Raw genomic sequence first — 22,406 nt, 5'->3', positions numbered from 1 at the left:
TTCTAGGGCTTGCCAATGAACAGGAAAAAACAAAATGAAACAGAAACCATCCTTAAAGAATGGGTTTAATTCTGTGGCCCTTCCTGGTCTAAATGACACTTTGTGAGTTCTTCAGGTCCTGTTAGCGGCGCATGGTGTTTGGGATAGCGCTGAGCAGGGTCACTGGTACAGACAAAGCACGTTTGCCACGCTACTGGCGTCCTTACAGAAGCAGTTATAATTGTTTAATACAAATCAAAGATTATCTGTGCCCTCTGGACTTAATTTGCTGGGGCAGGGGTTAGGGGGACATATTTCAGCGAGTTATTGAACTAACTTCTTGGAGCAGTTTCTTAATCGGTGTGCCAGATGTGTCACACCGGTCCCACCGAGTCTCTGAGCTCTCCCCAGGAGACCCCCCCACATATTTATTGGCTTGTAAATGAATGTTCAAGTGTATCACTTAGGTTCATTTGATTAACACAAGCAGGGGTTGATTATAATAAATTAATGCTCCTTGAATGGCACATTGAAGAAAGGAGAATATTCCTAGACTCCCAGACCCCGCTTGGCCAGGGGAGGACAGTCAAAGACACGGATAATAGAAATGGTTTTGACACTGGGCTCCACTCAGAAGTACCTCTGCATGTGAAGCCTTCCAGGACTCTTCCCTTCCCCTGAAACAGTTCCCTGTTGCTGCCCTTGCATGGCTGCTACTTCCATCTCTGTTGTTGCTGGTGCTCTTGGCCTGGTACAGGTTGACTTGCCAGCTGCTAGAGCTGACTCTCCTAGCATTCAGTGGGTGACTTGGTTACTTTTATAGCCCCTCCCGTTAGCCTTGCTGATGGGAAAGATCACTCTCTTCACCAGTGTTAAAACTTAGCAATCTTCTAAAAGGGGAAGATCATTTTCTTTTTGTTGTCGGTTTCCTCTACTAAGGAATTTGGGAAAGCTTTTCCCAAATGTGATCGGACTGGGCCCGCTCACATCTGAGTGGCGTTGGCCAGTGTCCCACTTGGAACAGACCACCGGGAGCTGAGATGAAGCTCAGGGCCATGACTTGCCCCCCAGTCCCCCCCACCCCAAGGGTTTGTTCCCTGGATATCCATGGAGGAGGTGGAGGTGCTTGTCCTTCTCACGTTTAAGCACCTTTTAGCACAGGAGGCTAGTGTACATACTTTGCAGCTAGAAGGTCTGAGTTGGAGGCCTAGCTCAGCCACTCACTACCATTGTGTCCTTGAGCAGGTTACTTCAACTGCTTGGTGCTTCGGTTTTCTCATATATAAGGTGGAGCTAAAACTACCTTTCTCTTAATGCTGCTGTGAGGTTTAATGTAAACACAGTACGCTAAGTAGTCTTGGCTCATAATAAAGTGCTTACCAATTGTTAGGTACAGCTATTATTATTATGTATATATATTTTATCATTGCAGTTACTTTTTGGCTTGCAGAGGTGTGCTACAGTAATATTTGCCTCTCTGAGATTGTCATTCTGTGAATTTTAACATCATTTTTGTAATCTCCCCCCCACACTCAGCGCTGGTGCCAACCTTTTTCCTGTGGAAAAATCACACTGAAAATAGAACAGGCAAATAAGTTTATATTACATGTCTTCTTTGCATTTTAATTCAATTGAATATCAGAGGCAGGACAATTTCTGGTTTGGTGAAAGTTTAATTTTCAAATTTATTATATGGTAGCCGTATAAGAATATTGAAGGAAGAGTTCCTATAGTTCTTTGTTGGATCCATCATTCTTGCCCTCAAATGGATTAAAGTCTGTTTGGAAAAATGAGACAAATTCATATAAGAAAACAAGATTGTTTATGGTTCAAAGTGCCAAAGGATCAAGTATAGTTTTTAAGATAAATTAAGTGAGATCCTTCTAGGCTGGCAGAGTTTAAAAGCAGGTAGGGCCTGAGCTCAGCCCTTGAAGGATGTGTAGGATTTGGTTGGTGTGGATTTTTAGGAAGGGCTTTCCCTGTGAGAGTGGGAGAATTTTGGTAGTGGGATTATATACTGTGGAATAAAGGAGCAGGGAACCTCTAGCTGGTCAGTCTCTCTGCACCTCCCCAACGCCCCAGCCACTTTTTAGTCAACAGCCAGCTCCCTGTTTATGTGTTTATCCCTCTTTTCCTCCTGAGTTCTTCAGGGCTTTATTTAGCCTTTTTCATGCAACACTATGCTCTTTCCCCACCTCAGTTCTTTAGTGGAACAGGACACATTCCCTGTGCCTTCCTTTGCCTGGTATTTCTGAAACATGAACACAAATAACATACTTAGAAAGAGGCTTTATTGTAATAATAAGGGAGACAGGGGTTAACAACTACTTGATACAGATGTTCTCATGACCTCTCTTCCAGATGCCATTGTGGGAGTCTCTTGTCTTCCGTCTCTAGCCTCTCCAAGCCCTTTTCCCCAGCAGATGAAAACATTGACTTGAGCCTGAAGTTATCTGACTGAGCATCACTTCCAGGTGTGGTGTGGTGTGGTTCTCGGTTCTTCTCAGGAGTAGCTTCCTGCTCTCTTCTGGTGTTTTCCCTTTGTCGCCTCAGGCTGCACTATTCATCACTTAGGTTCTTTAGCTTGTCCCAACATTCTTGGGCCCTGGAGCCTTAGCTGAGGCTGCATGTCCACAGTTGGCCTCCTCAGGTATTTCCCTTAGGCTTCATGCCATCAAATACTGGCAGCCATCGCTCACGTTCTCCTTTGCAGGGAAGGTCTCCTTGGCCTTGTATTTAAAATTGTTATCTGGTTCAAGTCTTGCTATTGTCTATGGACCTTGATAATGAGAATCATCATCCTGCTTACTCTGAAAACTTTAATGTCGAAGGCATATTTCTAAGTGCTTTAAAAAATTAACTCATTTAATTCCAGAGGGAGGTTGCCAACATTATGTCAATTCCTACTGATATAAGCCCCTGACACATTTTTATTTCTCATACTTGAAAGACTTTTGCCGCTGATACATCCTTTAGTGAGTTTCTGTTTAGGTTGAAGTTGCCACTAATTATTGCACTTTTGATAAAGCAGTTTATGCTGTTAGTCTCTGCTCAGGTTACCAGCTTGACCCACTTTTTCAATGGTCCCAGTGTCAGAATCTATTACACATAAAATATACTGATTCTACTAAGAAAAGGAAAAAAACACACACGCACACACATCATCATTTCCTTTAACTAGATAAGGTTTGTGTGAAACCAGGGGCCTATTTTTCTTTCTTTCTTCTTTTTTTTTCTTTTTTTCATTATTTTAAATGGGAAAAAATTAAATTACAGGCCAACCCCAAACCCCTAACCAATTTACTTAAATGTAACTATATACAGTAAAATGCCTGTATAAGTCACAACCCCTCATTATTAGGCTATAAATTGTTTAAAATTCTCTTCCTGATCATCAAGCAATTAATAGAATTTTTAACAAACATTTGTTGTATATATGGCAATAGATACACGTTGGTACCAGCAACAGCTAAGCAACATGTCTCTTTCATTGATGTTTGGAAATTTTCAAACGGTCTAACAATTTTATATGGAATATGACTTGAGACCTTTCTCATATACCGCTTTGTTAAAAATGTATTTAATTTGGGGAATGTAAATACAAATTTTTCTTATATAAACATTGCCCCTTCCCACTCCTCAAAAAAAAAAAAAAAAAAAGCTTATATTGAGGGATATGTATATTCTGTGAAGTCTGGGTGTTACCAGCCAAGAGATATTCTACCAGAAGCGTGTTAACCCAGAAGATATTTTATGGAGTGTGCTTACAATTGACTACTGTAAAACTAAAGCATAATTTAGAAGTCCAGGGAAATCATTTTTTAAAAGCCAAATGCAAGTGGGTTTTATATTATTTCATGACTTAGAGATGAACTGTTGTACTGTTCGTCAGAGTAGACAAGAAATACTGCCATTTGTCTGAGCCAAGTTATTTGAATGAAGAGTCTTTGAGTGTGTGCATCCCCTAATATGATTTAAGGACTCCAGTTTTATTTTCATTTCTTTCAGCTTTTTTAATGTTAACGTTTTTATTATCCTGTGTTCTCTATCTTTTCCCGATCTATTATTAAATTGTGTGTCTAGAGCTTAAAAAAAAAAGTTTAAAAACACTTTGAAGAATATTATCTTGCTTTTCCAATCTACTAGTCGCTTTCTATAGTCTCCTGTTTTCTGAGGGTCTTTTAATTTTTAAATATAGTAAGCATAGTTGTTTCATGCTCTGACTGATAATCTGAAACATTTGGGAATCTGTTTCTGCTGATTTTTACTCTTTTTGGCTTGTTTTCTTGGGTTTTTCTTGTAAGGTTTTTTGTTTTGTTTTTATTTTTTTTCCCCTGTAATCTACTCATTATCCTTAACAATTATTTGTAGGGTTATTTGAGGCCTCAGATACAAGTGTCTTTTCCAGAGGGGAGTACGTGTGGGTACTTTCATTGTGAGACCACCTCCTACCAACATCAGAGCTCAGGTTCCCGGCACCACTCAGGTGAGGGGAACCCAGGCTGCAAACCCAGGCTGTGGCTTGTTGATACAGTTTTTCAGAAACATGTTTGTTTTCTCTCTCTCTCTTCCCTCTGTTCTGCTCAGTGGCCAAGGCCAACCTCCCTGCAGCCTGGAGGAGCAGAGTGGGATTACTTACGGTTCATCTTTATTCTGATGAGTGGGGACCCAGTTTACTGGGGGAGGGTATGCAACTTTGATTTCCTGTGTTCAGCTTCTCTTTTTTGGTTTTCCCTAATTTTGCCCTGGTTGTTTCTTACTATCTTGTGACCCTTTTGTTTTTAAGGAGATTACTCTTTTTCCTATTTTATCCGATCATTTTACTTATTTATTTTTATAAATTTATTTATTCATTTATTTCTGGCTGTGTTGGGTCTTGGTTGCTGCGTGCGGGCTTTCTCTAGTTGTGGGGAGCGGGGGGCTACTCCTCACTGCCGTGCACTGGCTTCTCATTGTTGTGGCTTCTCTTGTTGCAGAGCACGGGCTCTAGGTGCACGGGCTTCAGTAGTTGTGGCACATGGGCTCAGTAGTTGTGGCTCACAGGCTCTAGAGCGCAGGCTCAGTACTTGTGGTGCACGGGCTTAGTTTCTCTGCGGCATGTGGGATATTCCCCGACTAGGTCCCGAACCCGTGTCCCCTGCATTGACAGGCGGATTCTTAACCACTGAGCCACCAGGGAAGCCTTCCAGTCATTTTAGTTGTCTTCAGTAGGAGGATTGGTCCACATAACCCAACCTACCATTACTAGAAGTGGAAATCTTCCTTATTTGATCTTTAACAATACTACAAGGTTCATGTGCAGATATATAAGTGGGCTGCTTCAGTGGATGAGGGAACTGAGGCTGAGAAAAGTGTAGTGGTTGATTTAAGATTGTCCAGGTAGGTGGCACAGCCTGGCACTCCTGAGTCTGAGTCTACATTTCCACCTTTGAGACTTTTTCTACTGGGTGTCTTCTTCGAATTTTGAATGAAGCAGGCATATATTGAAGGCATTTTAAAAAATATGCAATACCTTTACAAAATCATTTAGGTAGACCATTGACTGATAAGTTGTGTTGGTACAGCTTTTTCCAAATACGGCATTTTAAATGGAAAATGATCATTGCTTTCCTTTCTTTTTCAGCTGAAGTGAGTAGTGAATACCGTATGGATAAGGCAATGGTTGAATTTGCAATGATGGATCGGGAACTAAACCATTATTTAAAGGCTGTTCAATCTACAATAAACCGTGTAAGTTTATACCACTCACCTAGTTATATTTGGTTACAGCTCACTGACTTAGAAACACAAATCAAAATTCTTTTCTAACCTTTAATAATTTCTTATCCTTACTGTAGTAGCTATTAATCTCTTCTTAATCAGGAAGTTCATAGAATAGGAATCTTAAATATTTCCCCAGATAGGCCACCTAGGTTTAATTAGGATATTACATCTGTTTTAGATTTCCTTGCATTTTTTGGTCTCGAATTTTTTAGTCTAAGCCTCCTTCAAATGTGAGTAGTTTTTTATAAAATGCTACAAATTGCGTAGGGCTTGTTTTTATTGTTATATTTGCTTAAGCATACAATTTAGACCAGGTTTAGTTACTCATTCTTCAGCTTTAACGAATATGCAGCTATTGCAAAATTCATAGAATCAGATAATAGGGAGAGGTTTTAGAGCAAGGTTACAAATAGAGAAGCATGGCCTTTTGGTTTTTCCAGAAGCCAAACTTGTCTTTGTTGGCTCCAGCATGTCACAGGAACAACACATAAGGCAGTTAAGGTGGGAACATAGCAACATCCTTTTCAGCAGTACTGTGTTGAGCAAGAAATGAGCAGTATGATTGCAGTAATGTTTCTGAGAAGTGCTTTGTCCTCTGAGCAGTGGAAACTCCCCTTTGAACTGATTTCATATACCTGTGTAATAGGATGTCTTGTACTTCTGGTTTCTTTATTTGCTTTTTCTTACTTCTATCTATGGGAAAATTCCAAAAATAAAATGCTTTACAAGATTGGCTACTATTCAGTGGGAGATAAATTTTTGAATATGGTTTAATACTTAAGCTATAGTTAAATGGGTATATATGTTCATGGTTATATGCAGTTTTTCTGTTCTTTTCTTTCTTTAAAATTTTTTTTCTGTTTTTTTTTTTTAATGGTTAATATTTATTAAGTGTAGCAGTTGTGACTAACTTAAGAATGTCTGCTTATAGCCAAGTAATACACTCATTCAACTTGTACATTTCTGGTGTTTCTAACCATTGTGACTGTCTTGGGACTGTGAATATTCCTTCCATAGGAAAATATGAAAATGATGTCATGTTAGATTCTTAAACTAGATAGCAAAGCACTTAGACCAGAGGTTTTCAACTCCAGCTGACCCCTAGAAACAGCCAGTCCCTACCCTACACTAAAGAGATTCTGATTTCATTGATCTGGAGAAGGATTGGGGCACCAGTATTTTTTAAAAACCCATTCTGTTATGTATCTAAGGTTGAAAACCACTGCCTTAAAAGAACAAGGCTGACTTTATAGAATAAAGTGTGTTCGTTACCAAAGATCAGAGTTAGGCTTATTGTATAGATCAATCCTGCCTTGACCCTTACATTCTATGGAGGTTATTTGATAGGCTTTTCTATCTTTAACCTTGATGTTTTGCAAATATAACAGCACGATGTACATTATAGATAAGAAAACAGATTTTGGAAGTTGAAGAACTTAATGTGGATTTTTTTTTTTCTATTAAACCCTAGGATTCACAGATATGTAAGGTATTTTTACGTGAAGAATTGGACTTTTCCCCCTTCAAAAAACTGAGTCATAAAAAAAGAAAAAGCAACCCTCACCCTCATGCACATTCAGTAGTTAATAGCATTTCTTTCATCCTGAGGCCTCATCCCATTACACCCACCCTACTAATCAGGAAAGAATATAATTGGAGTTTTATCCAGCTTTTCAGCCCTAACCTTACGCTAGACTATGGAGTAACTTGGATTTAGTGATTCTAATGCTTGTCGGGAAGGTCCCTGGTCTTTAATAAGAGAACACATGTTTATTGCGTTTTTTTCTCATGCAAAGTTGTGCTCTCTATATAAGCTTGATATGAGACCAAGAATAGCAAATCATAGTTTAATAAGATTTCTAAGACCTAAAACCATAGAGGGACATAGTGGGGATGTGACCATTATTTTAAAGGGAATATTTTACCCTCTTTATATACTGTGTACTCTTTACATTGTATGGACATTTATGGACATTGCTATCTTATTGCCTGTTTTGATGAGGAATAAAGAATGAACAGCAGATTCAGAGAGTCCAGAATGGTATAGCTGTTCTGTGCTATAGAAATAGCAGTGGTCTAGGGATCAGAAATTCTTCCAACCCTGGTGCTTCCATTTTCTAAGTTATGATCCTGGGTCAAGAAACTTAACCTCTTGGAATCTCGTGTTCTTCATCTATAAGATTCTTGGCCTGCCTATTTCACAAGATTATTATGTGAATCAGATTAGATATTGTGTATCAAACACTTTGACATTCATAAAATTTGATGGAGATAAAGATACTATTTTATTACAAACCCAGATTTCCAAACATACTCCTGAGGAAGGTGGAACTGGATCTTTCTTAACGAGTACTTTGCTCACTTTATTTCAGGGCTTTGAAATAAAACTTTTATTGGCTTTGACCTGTCCTCCTCTGGAATTCAGGAATCATATAGGATTAGCTATAAGCTGGTAAAGTTTACAATATGAGGTCTTTATGATCTCTAAAACAAAGAAATTGTTTTAAGTCAGATTATTAGGAAAGAATACAGAAAATAGGAGCCCCTGTTGAGTCTCATTTCATTTCTGCTCTGTCATAGACTTTTAAGAGCTGCAGTACTTCCATTCCTGTATCATTTGCCAAGATTCTCATCCACCCCGTGGTCTTTCTGTTTATGAATTTTCATATAGTCATAGAAAGTTAAAAAAATTTTTGTCATCATCAAAGTGCATTAAAGTTTATCATTTAAATAAAGATCTCGCTCCTGCTCTCACCTTCACAGAATTCTGAAGGTTATACACCGCTGAAAAGGTTTTAGAAGTTTACTTTGGAACCTTAGATGTGGTTCAATTTACCAACAATCCCTGGGAAGTCCCTTTGGCATCCAACAGAAGCACTCAGATTGCCTTTCTTTGTCCTTTAAGAAAATAGAGCTGCTAGAGCTGAAGAATAGAGCTGAAGACTTTATTTGGAATCAGTATTTATTTCAGCACTCTGAAACTTAAAAAAAAAAAAAAAAATGGGACTTTGTCCCAGCTGTTTTGTAGAGGGAATATCATGCAGTGAGCACCTAAGGGGGGAAAAAAAAATTTCCAGACAGTCTATAAGTTATTTATAAAAACTTTCAGGATAAGTGGGTTATATACCTGTCACAACTCTTTAAAACATGTAGAACCGTAAACAGAATTTCTGTATGAACGCTTTGGAGACTTTCAGTCATGAGACCACACGTGATGAAAGTGTTTTGAAAGGTATAAAATGGCACATAGATATGCTATGATACACTTCTTTTATTGCTGTTACTGCTGAGGAAAAACTTCTCTCAGTTTCACGTTGAGAACAGAGTGATGTTCTGAACATTAGCTTTTGATGACCTAACGTTCCCTTCCTTGATTTCTAAGCTTTTATTATTTGAGTATCTTGAAGGGGCACCATTGGCTGGCTTTTTGTTCTCAAACATTCACTGAACAAATATCTTCTAAACATCCATGTGCCAGGTACTTCTAGGTGCAAGAAAGAGGAGGTCAATCAGCAAAGCCCATATGATCTCACCTTCAGAATGTCTGAAGCCTAGAGAGGGAGACAAACATTTAACAAAGAACAATACAGATACTATTTAATGATTGTTGTGCTGTGTACTACAAAGGGAAAATAAAGTTTTCAAGGAGTTAATAACTCAGGGGGCATATCTGCTGGGGGGGGGGAGTGGGTTGGTGGTTAGGGGACTCCTTCCTGATGAAGTGATACTGGATCTAAGATGAAAGTCAAATGAGCCTCAACATGGGGATCATGATATATAACTTCCCTGTCTATGTGACTTTTGCATGAAATGGAAGCATCTTTTTTTTTTCCTCAGTGTCAGAGTTTCAGAGTGCCTTGATCAATCCAAAGGCTTAATTTGAGAAAATTAAGCCAGAGAAAGCCGATTTTTATACATAGAAAGTTTAAAGACTGTAGAGTAGTTGAGTAACCTACTAAGGTTGGTCGAGGATTCATTCATCCACAGATGTGAGCGGCTACCATGTGCCAGGAACTGTGCTTATTAAAGCAAGTTATGGCAGTAGTTGATTTAAGAATAATTTCATTACCAGTATTCTGCTTCTCAAGCCAGTTCACTGGTCAAATGGGTTATCCCTCTTGAAGTGAGACTCTTTATCATGTATTGAATAAACAGTGGTAATACTGTGTATTTCTGGTTCTGGATTTATGTGGTGGTTTTAAACTAAACGTGGAGTCCATCGTGGGCTTCAGATTCCAGAGGGTGGGCACCAGCTTAATTCAAGGAATCTTCAAATCTATTCTCAGGTATGTGTTTTTTCAAATAAGAGATGAAAAAGCGTCCACCACTATCGTTGGGGTGGTCTTCGCAACTGTTTTATAGTGTTAATTCTCATAGTGAGAAAGGATGGGCCCCCTGAAGCTAAATGACAAATGACCTAACAGGTTCAGATTAGTTGCAGATAATATTAGCAGTCAGTGGTAAAATATATATTTCCTGTGCTTTTTTTTTTTTTTTTTTTTGGCAGTACGCGGGCCTCTCACTGTTGTAGCCTCTCCCGTTCCGGAGCACAGGCTCCGGACGCGCAGGCTCAGCGGCCCAGCCTTTCCGCAGCATGTGGGATCTTCCCGGACCGGGGCACGAACCCGTGTCCCCTGCATCGGCAGGCGGACTCTCAACCACTGCGCCACCAGGGAAGCCCTCCTGGGCTTTTTGATGAGCAGCCTAGTCCTAGAGTTTAGCAAAAATAACTAAAGCTTAGGATTCACATTATACTTTGCATTTTCTTTATCATGATAGTTAATAGTGCAATTTTACTGCAACAAACTTCAAATCTTAAAAGAATTGTCACATTTTACCTGTATATGGTTCTTTTAGTAGGTGCTACCTTAGCATGTTACTTTATGGAAAATCCAGAGTGTTGCATTTTCTTCACCTTCCTCTATTACTCTGTTTTGGGCTACATGCATCTTAGAGATTATCTAAGATTTGGAAGCATTTGAGTCAGATTGCTGCCACATATTTGTTGTGTGTGTGTGTGTGTGTGTGTGTGTTTTTAAATAAATTTATTTATTTTTATTTTTGGCTGCGTTGGGTCTTTGTTGCTGCATAGGCTTTCTCCAGTTGCGGTGAGCGGGGGCTACTCTTCATTGCAGTACGTGGGCTTCTCATTGTGGTGGCTTCTCTTGTTGCAGAGCACAGGCTCTAGGCGCGTGGGCTTCACTAGTTGTGGCACGCGGGCTTAGTAGTTGTGGCTCACGGGCTCTAGAGCACAGGCTCAGTAGTGGTGGCACACAGGCTTAGTTGCTCCTCGGCATGTGGGATCTTCCCGGACCAGGGCTCGAACCCGTGTCCCCTGCATTGGCAGGCGGATTCTTAACCACTGTGCCACCAGGGAAGTCCCTGTTGCGGTTTTTTAAATCAGTTTTTTATAACAGTTCCTACCAAAAGCGTAGGGAGGGAGGATATTTTTCTTCTTAACCTAACAGGGGCAGTTAGTTGCTGGATCGGTTTATTGTGTTGTTTCTTATAAATCTGTTCATGGATATGTCCTGTGTACTGTGACTTTTACTTGCTAAGCTAACCTGAACATTCAGTCTGCATTTTAAAAGTAGCATGTTGAGAGTTAGAAGAGTGGAAATATACCTCACGCAAGTTGTTGAAACCAACACAATCTCAGATATAATAAAAGAACAAGGTGGGTCAAAGGTATAGCTTACCTCAGCCTTGACATTATGCAACTAGTTTAGAATGTTTTTAATATCACTTCCCTATGCCTCTTCACCCTTCACCCTTCATCAACTGGTAAGCTTTGCCTTTTGTAAATCTTATTTTAAAGTTACCTTAACATCTTCTGCTTTAACATGAAATCTTATGAGCTATCTTGTAAGTTGGGAGTTACTATTTTAGTTATACCAGATTTGGGGAGCATTTCTCACTTAGAAAGCTAAAAATTTATAGTATCAGAAGAAAGTTCCAGGGCAGAGGATGTGATTTATTGGCTATCACCATCTTCTGACTGCATCTAAGAATGCACCTCACATTGTGAATCATTGACAGAAGAGGAAGGAGGGTAAATTTGTTTGGGATTATGACAGTTGAGGACAGAAGATTCCTGAGCATGAGAGAAATGACTGTTGTCAGCAGAATAGCAAGAAAGTGAGAGAGGACAGTGGAATTAGTGAGAATCTCTTGGAGCCAAGTGGGAAAGTACTGTGGAATCCCCCTCTTCTCTACTGCCCGCCCTCCATGGTGGTGTGTGGTCTCTTAACACCTTTCCTGTCAAAGTTAACAGATGCTCCACATATAAGCCTTTTCATCTGTAGGAATATTGCCCAGATGTGGAAATTAACCAGGGGGAAAAAAAGTTGACGTAGGTATTCACTCTTTAGCCTCTTGGCCCTGGAATGTGTGATTACTGGTAATTAATTTCTATTCCGTTCCTTTAGAACTCACTCTGTAGTTATTCCGAAATTAAGGTTGTGTTTGGTAGCATTTTTTCTAATGCTAACAGAGAGAGTTAGGTCTGGATATAGTATTTCACTAATTGAGTTGTCTCGATAGGAAAGAATCCAGATATAAATCTCTTAGGTTACCAAGTGAAGTAGCTACTAATAGGTGAACATTCTAGTCTTGTGCCATATTAAGACTTCTTATCATGGGTAGTTTATAGAAATCCATCTTCGTGTTTTTTAGGTACTAAGCGTTGGATTTTATTCATAATTATAAAAACGTTTACACTCTACTGGGTCTTAATGTGCCTCTAATGCAGCATTTTCAGAAGTTTGCTCTGTAATACTAATTAATCACGATGTGAGTAAGTATAATAGGAAAAAAGGATTTTGTGGTCAAATAAGTTTGGGGAGTGCTTGATTAAAAGAATTTCCTTAAAGACTCCAAAGCCCTTAATATGCTTTTATGCATTGTGATTCTCCAAAGGAGGAATATTTAGTAATTTCCTAACCTTACTTGAAAACCTCTTTGGGGGAAGGACTGGTACTCTACAGAACCCAGTTTGGAAAACGCTTCTGTAGTCTCAATCCCTGTACCTTACAGAAGAGGCTAAAAGATGGATTCAGCAATTTGTGGTAGAGTTTTTGTGACATCCAGGGAACTGGGGAGTATATCAAACCCCCTACCTAAAATGGACCTACAAGATGTTTCTATGCAGAAGATCAGGAAAGGGCCAGGCCTCTGAAAAGACTATGTGTTATTCCAACAGTGAAAGAGAGGAAAGAAAAGTTTTTAAAAACATTCAATGGTTGCTTGGCTATGTCTCTTTGAAGCAAACAAGACCCCCGGTGTGGGGTATTGGTTCAGGAACGTGGAGAGAAGGAAAAGTTTTCAAGGAAATGAAGAGAGGAGGGGATAGTTTAGGTAGAAAGGACACAGCAGCAGTGTGGACAGAAAAAAGCATACAGACTTTGAAAGACCTGGTTCAGCACAACTCTCAATGCTTATTGAACACCTTGGCCTCAGTGGTACTGGGCAATTCTGGCAGGTAACTCCTTGAAATTTTTTTTTTTTTTTTTTTGGCTCTGCCACGCGGCATGTGGGATCTTAGCTCCCCGACCAGGGATCTAACCCACGCCCCCTGCAGTGGGAGCTCGGAGTGTTAACCACTGGACCGCCAGGGAAGTCCCACTTGAATTATTTAAATGATGTGAATGTTCTTTAATATAGCAAACTCCTGCTTATTTCTGACATTGGGCATAGTCCGTATGTAGCATCAAACCCTTATTTTAGATAATCACTTGAGCCTCCTTCCATGTCAAACTTTTCACCGTACTTGATAAGTATTAAAGATCTTGAGATGTTGGCCATTCCCCACTATCTAGCAGTGGTGCTCATGGGCAGTGAAAGAGTGTAGGCTAACTGCAGAAGAGAGATGGGAAAATAGTTTGAACCACGGAATGGATCACCAAATGTTAAGATTCACTGTAAAATGAATGCATTTGCAGAGTTGAAAGCAGTTGCTTGTTTATTAATCTCATAATTAAGCTGTTCAGTTAGCGCCAATAGTATGCTTAGTCTAATGAAGAGACAAAAGCCTCTTGACATGTGTATATAAAATAGCTACAAAATAGTACTAACAGTGAAATAGTTTGACACAGACAATAAAAACATGCTTAAGAAATTCAGAGTAAGGGAGAAGAGCCTTTGCTTAAATTCCGGCTTTTCTACCCTCTCACTCTGAGCCTCAATTTCTTCTTAAAGTGGGGGTGATAGAGTATAGGTCAGAGAGTTCTGGAAACGATGAAAAGTGATAGCATGAAAGCACCTAAAACAGTTCTGTCAAGACTCGTTTATAAAGTTGCCCAGAGAGTTCTGTAAAGGAGAAGTCATTTCCTTTGATCAAATTTAAATAGTATCTGAAGAGGAAATTTGAGTTAAAATTTAGACAGTAGAGTAGGCTGCAGGAAACCGTTGGGAAAGGGCAGAGATGATTATGTCCTTGAGAGGTTGAAGGAAGGGCTTCTTTCCTTAGAAGGAGTCTTCTGGTAATGGGGGCAGAGAGGATGTTGGGGGGAAGTTGGTGCTCATACTGTTGTAAGCCAAAAGGATTGGGCAGAATATGGGGGAGCAGGCCAGTGAGATGCATGGCATTTGGCCAGTTGGATGTGAAGTCCCCTGATCAATAAGTCTACTTCTGTCTGTAGCAATGAGAAAGAGATTGCTCCCTTTAACATATGCTAGTTAGGGTTTCCCTGGTGGTGCAGTGGTTGAGAGTCTGCCTGCCGATGCAGGGGATGCGGGTTCGTGTCCCGGTCCGGGAAGATCCCACATGCCACGGAGCGGCTGGGCCCGTGAGCCATGGCCGCTGAGCCTGCGCGTCCGGAGCCTGTGCTCCACGATGGGAGAGGCCACAACAGTGAGAGGCCCGCATACTGCAAAAAAAAAAAAACAAAACATATGCTAGTTAACGGCAATGGAGGGGGAGCCACACTAGAGATACGGACCAGACAACTAAGTGAAAACTTTGGTAATTCACGAATAACATTTGATATTTTCCAAAGTAAACAAAAATTACTTAAAGATGTAAGCAAGATAGTTCAATAAATAGCATAATTATATATACCCAAGTGCACAGAGAGAAATATATCTTCACTTACATTTCCATCTTTAAATAATATTTTTTTATTAGTAGCACCCATTTGAACAAATATTGGGAGAGAAGAATGTGTTGGATTTACCCCTCTGATGTATCATATGCAAGTTGTCAGCTCTGTTTCAAATGTGTAATCTGTATGAATCGTTGACAAATGAAAGAAAAGAAAGTGTATAAATGGAGAGACTGTAAATGGATTTAATTTTTCAAGCCCTGTGTGAGTTTGCAGTTGTCCTGGTAAGGAAAGCTCTTTCATTCTGAAGTGGAGCCAGTGCCCAGTGAACTGTCATTGAGAGAATGGTGAGGATTTCTTTTCATTCTGTTTCTCCCTTAAAGCATCAAGCTTCTAGCAATAGTGACTTTCATTCTTTTGTGTCATGGCCAGCCTGATATTTTTAACCACTTGAACTTTCTGAAATTTCATTTCTTTTTGGGCTTTTTTTCCCCCTAATTTATTTTTATTTTTGGCTGCCTTGGGTCTTCATTGCTGCGCGCGCAGGCTTTCTCTAGCTGCGGCGAGCGGGGGTTACTCTTCCTTGTGGGGCGCAGGCTTCTCATTGCGGTGGCTTCTCTTGTTGCGGAGCACGGGCTCTAGGCACGCGGGCTTCAGTAGTTGTGGCTCGCGGTCTCTAGAGCGCAAGCTCAGTAGTTGTGGCGCAGGGGCTTAGCTGCTCTGCGGCATGTGGGGTTTTCCTGGACCAGGGATCAAACCCATGTCCCTTGCATTGGCAGACGGATTCTTAACCACTGCGCCACCAGGGAAGTCCCATCCTCTTTTTTTTTTTTAAGGGAAATTTGTGTCACATAATATAGGATTCTTTAAAATAGTGAAAATCCTTATGTGCTGTCCTCACCAAATCAATTTAATTATTTCTTCTCTCCTTTATTTCATCTTAAAATAATCGTTCAATTATCTTCTAGTAGAAAATGATATTTTGGACTTCCCTGGTCGTCCAGTGGTTAAGAATCCACCTGGCAATGCAGGGGACACGGGTTCGATCCCTGGTCTGGGAAGATCCCACATGCTGTGGAGCGACAAAGCCCACGTGCCACAGCTACGGAGCCCACGTGCCGCAACTACTGAGCCCACGTGCTGCAACTACTGAGCCCACATGCTGCACAACGAAGAATAGACCCCGCTCGCCGCAACTAGAGAAAGCCCGCGCACAGCAGCGAAGACCCAGCACAGCCCCCCCAAATTAATTAATGAATTAATTTTTAAAAAAAGAAAATGATATTTAGAAAGACCAAGTCATTGTTACTTAAAATTGAAAACAGTAACCAGGAATAGTTTAATATGATTGCATCACGTGACTGATTTCCAGACGTCCTGACTTGCTTGCTTTTTACTTTCTCCTTGGCTGACACGCAGGGGTCTCACATGCTTCAATGCCTTCCAGTTGTCTCGTCTATTTGTGATTCTTGGAATGTTACTGGTAGTGAGGAGCAAACCCTCTCCACCCATCAGGTTACTCTCTGTCACCCTGAGGTTTATTTTAGCCCCTACCATGACACAGAAGCCAGTAAAACCACATGAAATGCTAAATCAGAGCTCTAAATGGACTACATGCTGGGTGTATTCAGAGCATCCCTCTTACAAAATCAGAAATTAAATATGGCTCATGAGGTATAGTTACACAGTGTTTTAAAAAGCCTAAGCAAAAATATCATATGCTCAATTTTTTCTTAGAAGAAATACTTAACATATTACTTAAAGCACCTATAAATAATATAGATGAAATTAGAATATGTCATGCCACATTTTCTATAATAGTAATGGTATTGCTCTGCCAGAATGTGGAATGAAAATGTGTTGGCTTTGTAAGGTAAAGTGTGTGTGATCCCATTACAATAGTAAATTGTTTGGTGTTACTGTTCAGTTTAATTATTGTGGTTTTTTCTACACCTATGTACTGAAAAGCTGTGTTGACCTTAAGCACGTTTGCAAAATGACCTAGTAATATCTGCACCTACCTATGACAGAGCAAGTTCTTGATTAAGAAATGAGATAACCTATGTGAAAGCACTTGAGAGGTAGAAGTGCTATATAAAGGCAAAGGCTCATTGTTCTGTCCTGTTAACTTTTAACTTCTTTCTCTTGTCTCGAGAACGTCCACCACATGCTGATTTAAACTGGTGAACTCTTCTAAACCTCCTAAATTCGGAATAAATGGTAATAGGTGACTTGTGTTTTGTTTCCTCGTGTTTATTTTCTCATGCCACAGCTTAAACTGGAAGGAAAAAATGTGTAAGTTTTACACTCACCTTTTGTCCTTAATTTAGTCATCCTTTTGGTAAATGCTTATTTCTGCGCCCCCCCCCCCGCCCCCTGGCCCCAAGAGTTTTGCAGAAATCTCATGTAACAGTTCAACAAGTGACTAATGTAGATTGGGCTTGCTTAGTCTCTGAGTCACTTTATTATGAAACACTTAAACTTGAACATCTATCTGTAACAATGAGGAAATAATATAAAACAATTTATACTTTCTGATCTTATGGTTTTAGTGACTAACTCATCAGGCAACAATGAAGAAGGAAATTAATGAAAATTCACAATGTCAGACGAAATTAGACAAAAAGTCTCAGTAAATCATAATCACCTTCACTTCCTTTCCCCCTTTTCTCAACAGTTGATGTTTCATTGATAATAGTGTTGGGCTGGGAAATAAAGATCTGACTTCTAATCCTTGTTCTGCCAGGCTATGACCTTGGACAAGTCACGGAAACTTCTGTGCTTCAGCTTCCTCATTTCTAAAATGAGGAATAATGCTATTTGCCCTACATACCTCACTGGGCAATTGTAGATAAAATGAGATTATAAATAGGAATGTGTTGTGATACTGCCCCCCCCAAAAAAAGTGAAAGGTGGTATATAGTTATTATGTCCTGACTGTCCCCATCTGACATCTCATATCTGAATGGCTACAGGCCCAAAGAGTGAAAGAGACTGCCTGAATATGCCAAAGAGGATCAGAAGGGAGTCTCTGTTAGCTCTTGGAACTGGAAAGAAATAAGATACATTCCCAGTGTTTGGATTTCTGAATTGAATCATGAAATACAGTTTCCCATAGAAATAACATTCAGTGGCTAGGTTTCCAGGCTAGCCAATTTTTAAAAAAATGATATAATCATAAATAGTTCATTGTGATCCAATTTCTGTAAACTGTAACAAAGCCCGTTTGTGGTATTGGTTTCAGTTTGGTGTTTCAGATGGTCTGGAGGACCTAGCCTATTGGATGATAGTGAATTCACTTCTCCTCTGGCTTCCCCAGTTACTTGATATTTGCCTACAGGCTGTTGATGGTTTACTTAAACCAGATTTGGAAATATCGGTTTCTGCTTCAGTCCCCTGGCCCTTTGACTAAAAGAATCTGAAGCCAACTTTCTTTGCCCTGGGTAAGGGATGAGGAGCCTTCTGGGATCCCTGACCTCTTTAATGATCACAGTAACCTTCCAAGTTAGGTAAGGTGGATGATGGACTCTGAGCCTCAGGAAGGTTAAGGGTCATACGCAGGTCACATGCTTAGTCTTAAGAGGTGAGATTGAATCTTGGTTTTTTGATATGTCATTCAAGGCTCTCTTCATGACATCTCCATACCTCAAGACAGATGTAGTGGGACTTCCCTGGCAGTCCAGTGGTTAAGACTTCGCCTTCCAATGCAGGGGGTGCAGGTTTGATCCCTGGCCGGGGAGCTAAGATCCCACATGACTCAGGGCCAAAAAACCAAAACATAAAACAGAAGCAATATTGCAGCAAATTCAATAAAGACTTTAAAAATGGTCCACATCAAAAAAAAACCAAAATCTTAAAAAAAAAAAAAATATATATATATATATATATATATATATGATGTAGTTCGTTGAATGCACTTTGAATTGTAGTTTTAGTTGGGAGAAAGAGTGTTTTTGTGTAGTCTTGGTTATAAAATATGCTTATGATCTTATACATATCTAACTGTAAATTTCCCAAAGGTAAAATTTTAGTCTGAGTGAAAAAGACTCTTCACACTGATTTGACATGCATAGGGAGGGATTCTGTTAATATTAAAGAACTGCTTGAGGAAAAGAATATTGTTATATGGAACTGTTATATTAAAAGATGGAATGGTCAGTCTTTCCATAATAATAGTAAGCCTAGCTAACATTTCTCTAGTGCTTTCTATGTGCCAGGCATTGTTGAGGAACTTTTTTCTTCTTGCCAGCTTAGACTACAGATTTGCTCATGATTAGTTTTTAGAAGCAAGGAGGAAGAAGTCTCTCTGTGGAAGAAGGCAGTGAAATGGTCAGTAAGTGGCATGTCATGGAACATGTAAAGGATGTTTCACTGGGGTAGTGGAAGTAATACTGCAGCTGGAATCAGAAGACGTAGCTTCATCCTTGCTCCTCCACTGCCTAGCTGTGTGACACTGGGCTAGTGACCTGTCCTCTTAGAACCTTCAGCTTCCTTATTTGTAAAAAGAGGATAATGATACCTCACGAGACTACTGCGAGGATTAAGTGTGATACTGTAGGTAAAGTTCTTAACTACGCGTGCCCTCACAGGAAGTGAGGTTTTATATAGTAGGCATTGAGAGAATATTAATTGCTTCTTTTAATCTCCATGCACAATGTGTTTGTGAATTTATGTTGGAGAACAGACTATGAAACCTGGTTTATAAATTTTTAAATATCATCCAATTTAAAGATGGTATTTTCCTTTGACTGCTGCCTTCTTTAGTGCTTCAGGGTAACGTGCAGGGAATCAAGGAAAACAGGTTATGGCTAGAAGATCTGGGTTTTACAGGTGGCCACCAAGTCTGGAAACATAGGTGAATATGCAATAAATGGCTTAATGATATAATATTATAGCCCATTATGAAATCGTATTGTCTATGCCTTCAGACTTGGTGGCCACCTTGTAGTTTTAGCTTTGTTATCTATTCGGTGTTCCATTCAAGGAAATTATTTACTCTCTGTGGCAGTGAGAATCAAATTATATAAATTATTCTCGCAAGTGCTCTATGGACTATGAGGCACCTGTTTATTTTTTTCTTGTGGTACAGTGGCTTTTGATTAGATAAGATGGAGAGAAGTCATTTTCATTTACTCAGGAAATTTTTCTCATAGGTGACAAAATGGAAGGTGAAAATCAGTTTGATAGCTTTAGTAGTGGGAAATAATTTCAAATGAAAGGAAGCCATATGAATTATAGAGAAGGCAACATCAGAGGATTTGATAGGTGGCTAGAGGGGAATGAATGGAGTAGATAAAGGATAAGGAGCATTAATAAACCGCTGGATTATTAGTAATTCCACAGTCTTTACTGTGTCGGGTGAGATGTGATAACTGAGAGAAGGATCCGGCCTTGTATCCTTGGATTGCCCTCATTCTGTGCTATGGATATGTGGTATGATATAAAGACAAGGGATTTGAAAGCAAACTTACTGTTTATCAGAATGTTAGAAGATAACTTATGGATTTTTAAAAAATGTAAAAATAGGTATTTTTACATTTAGATATAGATAGTTATAAGCAAAATAGATGTAAGCAAATAGATATAAGCAAAAATAGATATTTTGCTTCTTTTTCAGGCCCTATAGTCACATTAAATGGGTTTTCTGATGGAAACTTGGCAAGAACAGAGGGAAGAAAACAATTAGCATTTCTCTTTGGTTACAACAGAAATGGTGAATTTTTTCCTTTGGTTATTCAGATCCTCTAGTTCATGGAGGGAGTTACTGGAGGACCCAGGAAAGACATGGAACGTGAGAGAGAAGTTCTTGTCCTCACGTCGGCGAGCGTGTAATGGGTTGGGTACTCCTCAATGGCCCAGGTGCCAAAGGCTGGTCTTCTGGTCTCGAATGCTCCACGAAACGGAGCACTGCTGCCCCGTTCTCCTCCCAGGTCTTTTGCTTTCTTCAGGAGAGAGCACCAAGTGTGTATATCCCTTCCCCTATCATCTCCCCTCCACACACACTCACACACACACACACACAGACTGGAGCAAGAGATACTTCTTTCATTGTTCAGATTCTAAAGCAAAATAAGCTTCAGTATCACCAACCACTGCTGAGCTGAATGGAAAAGTTTATCTAAATGAGTATAAGAAAATCAAGATCCCCAGTAGTTAGGACTTTCCTTAGGAGCCTTGATTTTGATGGATGTAACAGAAAATAAGCAGGTAGGGGAGGGACTATATAATACAGGCTTTGTGCATTGAGAGCTGCATTGAGAGAATTGCTAGGTCAGTCCTAAAGCAAAGAGGTTTTGAAAGGAATTATGCTAGAAGGGTGGGAATAGTTTAGATATGAAAAAAAAATCAGTGAAATTCATTTTTGTAAAGCACATGTTTTTTCCATTAGAGAAGCAAACATTGGGACCGTTTTCCCAGTTCCATGTCCTTGAGGAGGTGAGAGCAAGAAAGGGTAGAACCATAATCCTTGACAGTAAAGTATACGCCATCTGGGAAACTTCTCCTTGACTATCATTTTGTCAGTGTTGAAACTAACCTGAAAGTCAGTTTGGTTGTCCAAAGGTCTCCTTAATCATGTACTTAGAATATTTCATTTGATAAACATTACCTGGCTTATCGTGACAAAAACTGTTGGAAGAAATTCTGAAATCACTAATCGATAGATTTAGTTTCTACAGAGCATTTATTCGTTTATTTATTTGGGGACTGCTCCTGAGTTTAAGCCACCCTTCTTAAGAATATAACGTCTGTGTCACAAACTCATGACGATTGTGGTAAATATCGACACTGAACACAGTTCTTTGTGTAAATACTAAGGTATGCTTAAAAGGTCCCTTTGACAGGCTCTCAGGAATTTCTGCATTTATAAACTGCATTTAGTGCAGAGAAAGGAAACATTGGGAGAGGAGAGGAAGAAAAGGAAAAAGACTGTAGTTCTTTTCTCCCCGTTCCTGTTTTTCAAAATGCACAGTGCACTCCGAGGCCATTGGTTCCATGTGGCTTCAAGCTTTCAACCCCCTGTCTCCTTGTTACCTCGCCCTGCCTGTCTGACATCACATAAGACGTGGTGCACTGAGAATAGAGCTTTTTTTTCTTTTAAGTGCCTAGTGTGTTTAACACTGTACTAGGTACCTTGTATGCATCACCATGTATCCTCACAACAGCTGGGTACGGCGGGTACCATAACATTCTTGTCTTGTGTAGATGAGGAAGCTGAGGCTGAATGAGTTGAGGGAATGGCCCTAGGTTACACACCTGGTGAAAAATCCAGAGGACATTGTTCAGTCATTCCCTTATTTGACTTTGCTACTATGGAGGACTCCCTCCTGTTCGAATTGTTATGTTCCCTTAACTTTCATGACAACACACGTCTGACTTTTCTTCTTGCTTCCGGCCACTTCTCCAGAGTCTGCCGGTGGACCCTACTTCACCTCTCCAGCCATAAAATCTTGGTATTCCTACCTGTTCTTTGACTCTTTTGTCTTCTTTGCGCTCTCTTCTTGAGCTTTTAACTTGAATACTGTCTTTGTGCTGCCAAGTCCCAAATCCTTATTTCCATTCCAGAGCATGAGTCTGAGAATCACACACATGAATTCAATCATCTATTTGATCTCTCGCTTCAGT

General features: G+C 39.8%; 1 protein-coding gene across 4 annotated transcripts in view; it reads left to right on the top strand.

The window, feature by feature from the left end:
• NSMCE2 (NSE2 SUMO ligase component of SMC5/6 complex) overlaps positions 1-22,406 on the top strand; it is a 224,373-nt gene that overhangs the window by 42,813 nt on the left and 159,154 nt on the right. For all 4 annotated transcript variants that reach the window (XM_089898732.1, XM_089898731.1, XM_022554106.2 and 1 more), the window contains exon 3: positions 5,603-5,709. In XM_089898732.1, coding sequence (XP_089754858.1) covers positions 5,603-5,709 — 107 coding nt within the window. The remainder of the gene's footprint in view (positions 1-5,602; positions 5,710-22,406) is intronic.

The sequence above is a fragment of the Delphinapterus leucas genome, chromosome 17 (genome assembly GCF_059928025.1).
Source record: "Delphinapterus leucas isolate spDelLeu-1000000601 "Yukka" chromosome 17, BTC_Dleu_Yukka2, whole genome shotgun sequence".
Taxonomy (NCBI): domain Eukaryota; kingdom Metazoa; phylum Chordata; class Mammalia; order Artiodactyla; family Monodontidae; genus Delphinapterus; species Delphinapterus leucas.
The sequence above is the reverse complement of the archived record's forward strand: the minus strand, read 5'-3'. Positions and strand labels throughout refer to the sequence as shown.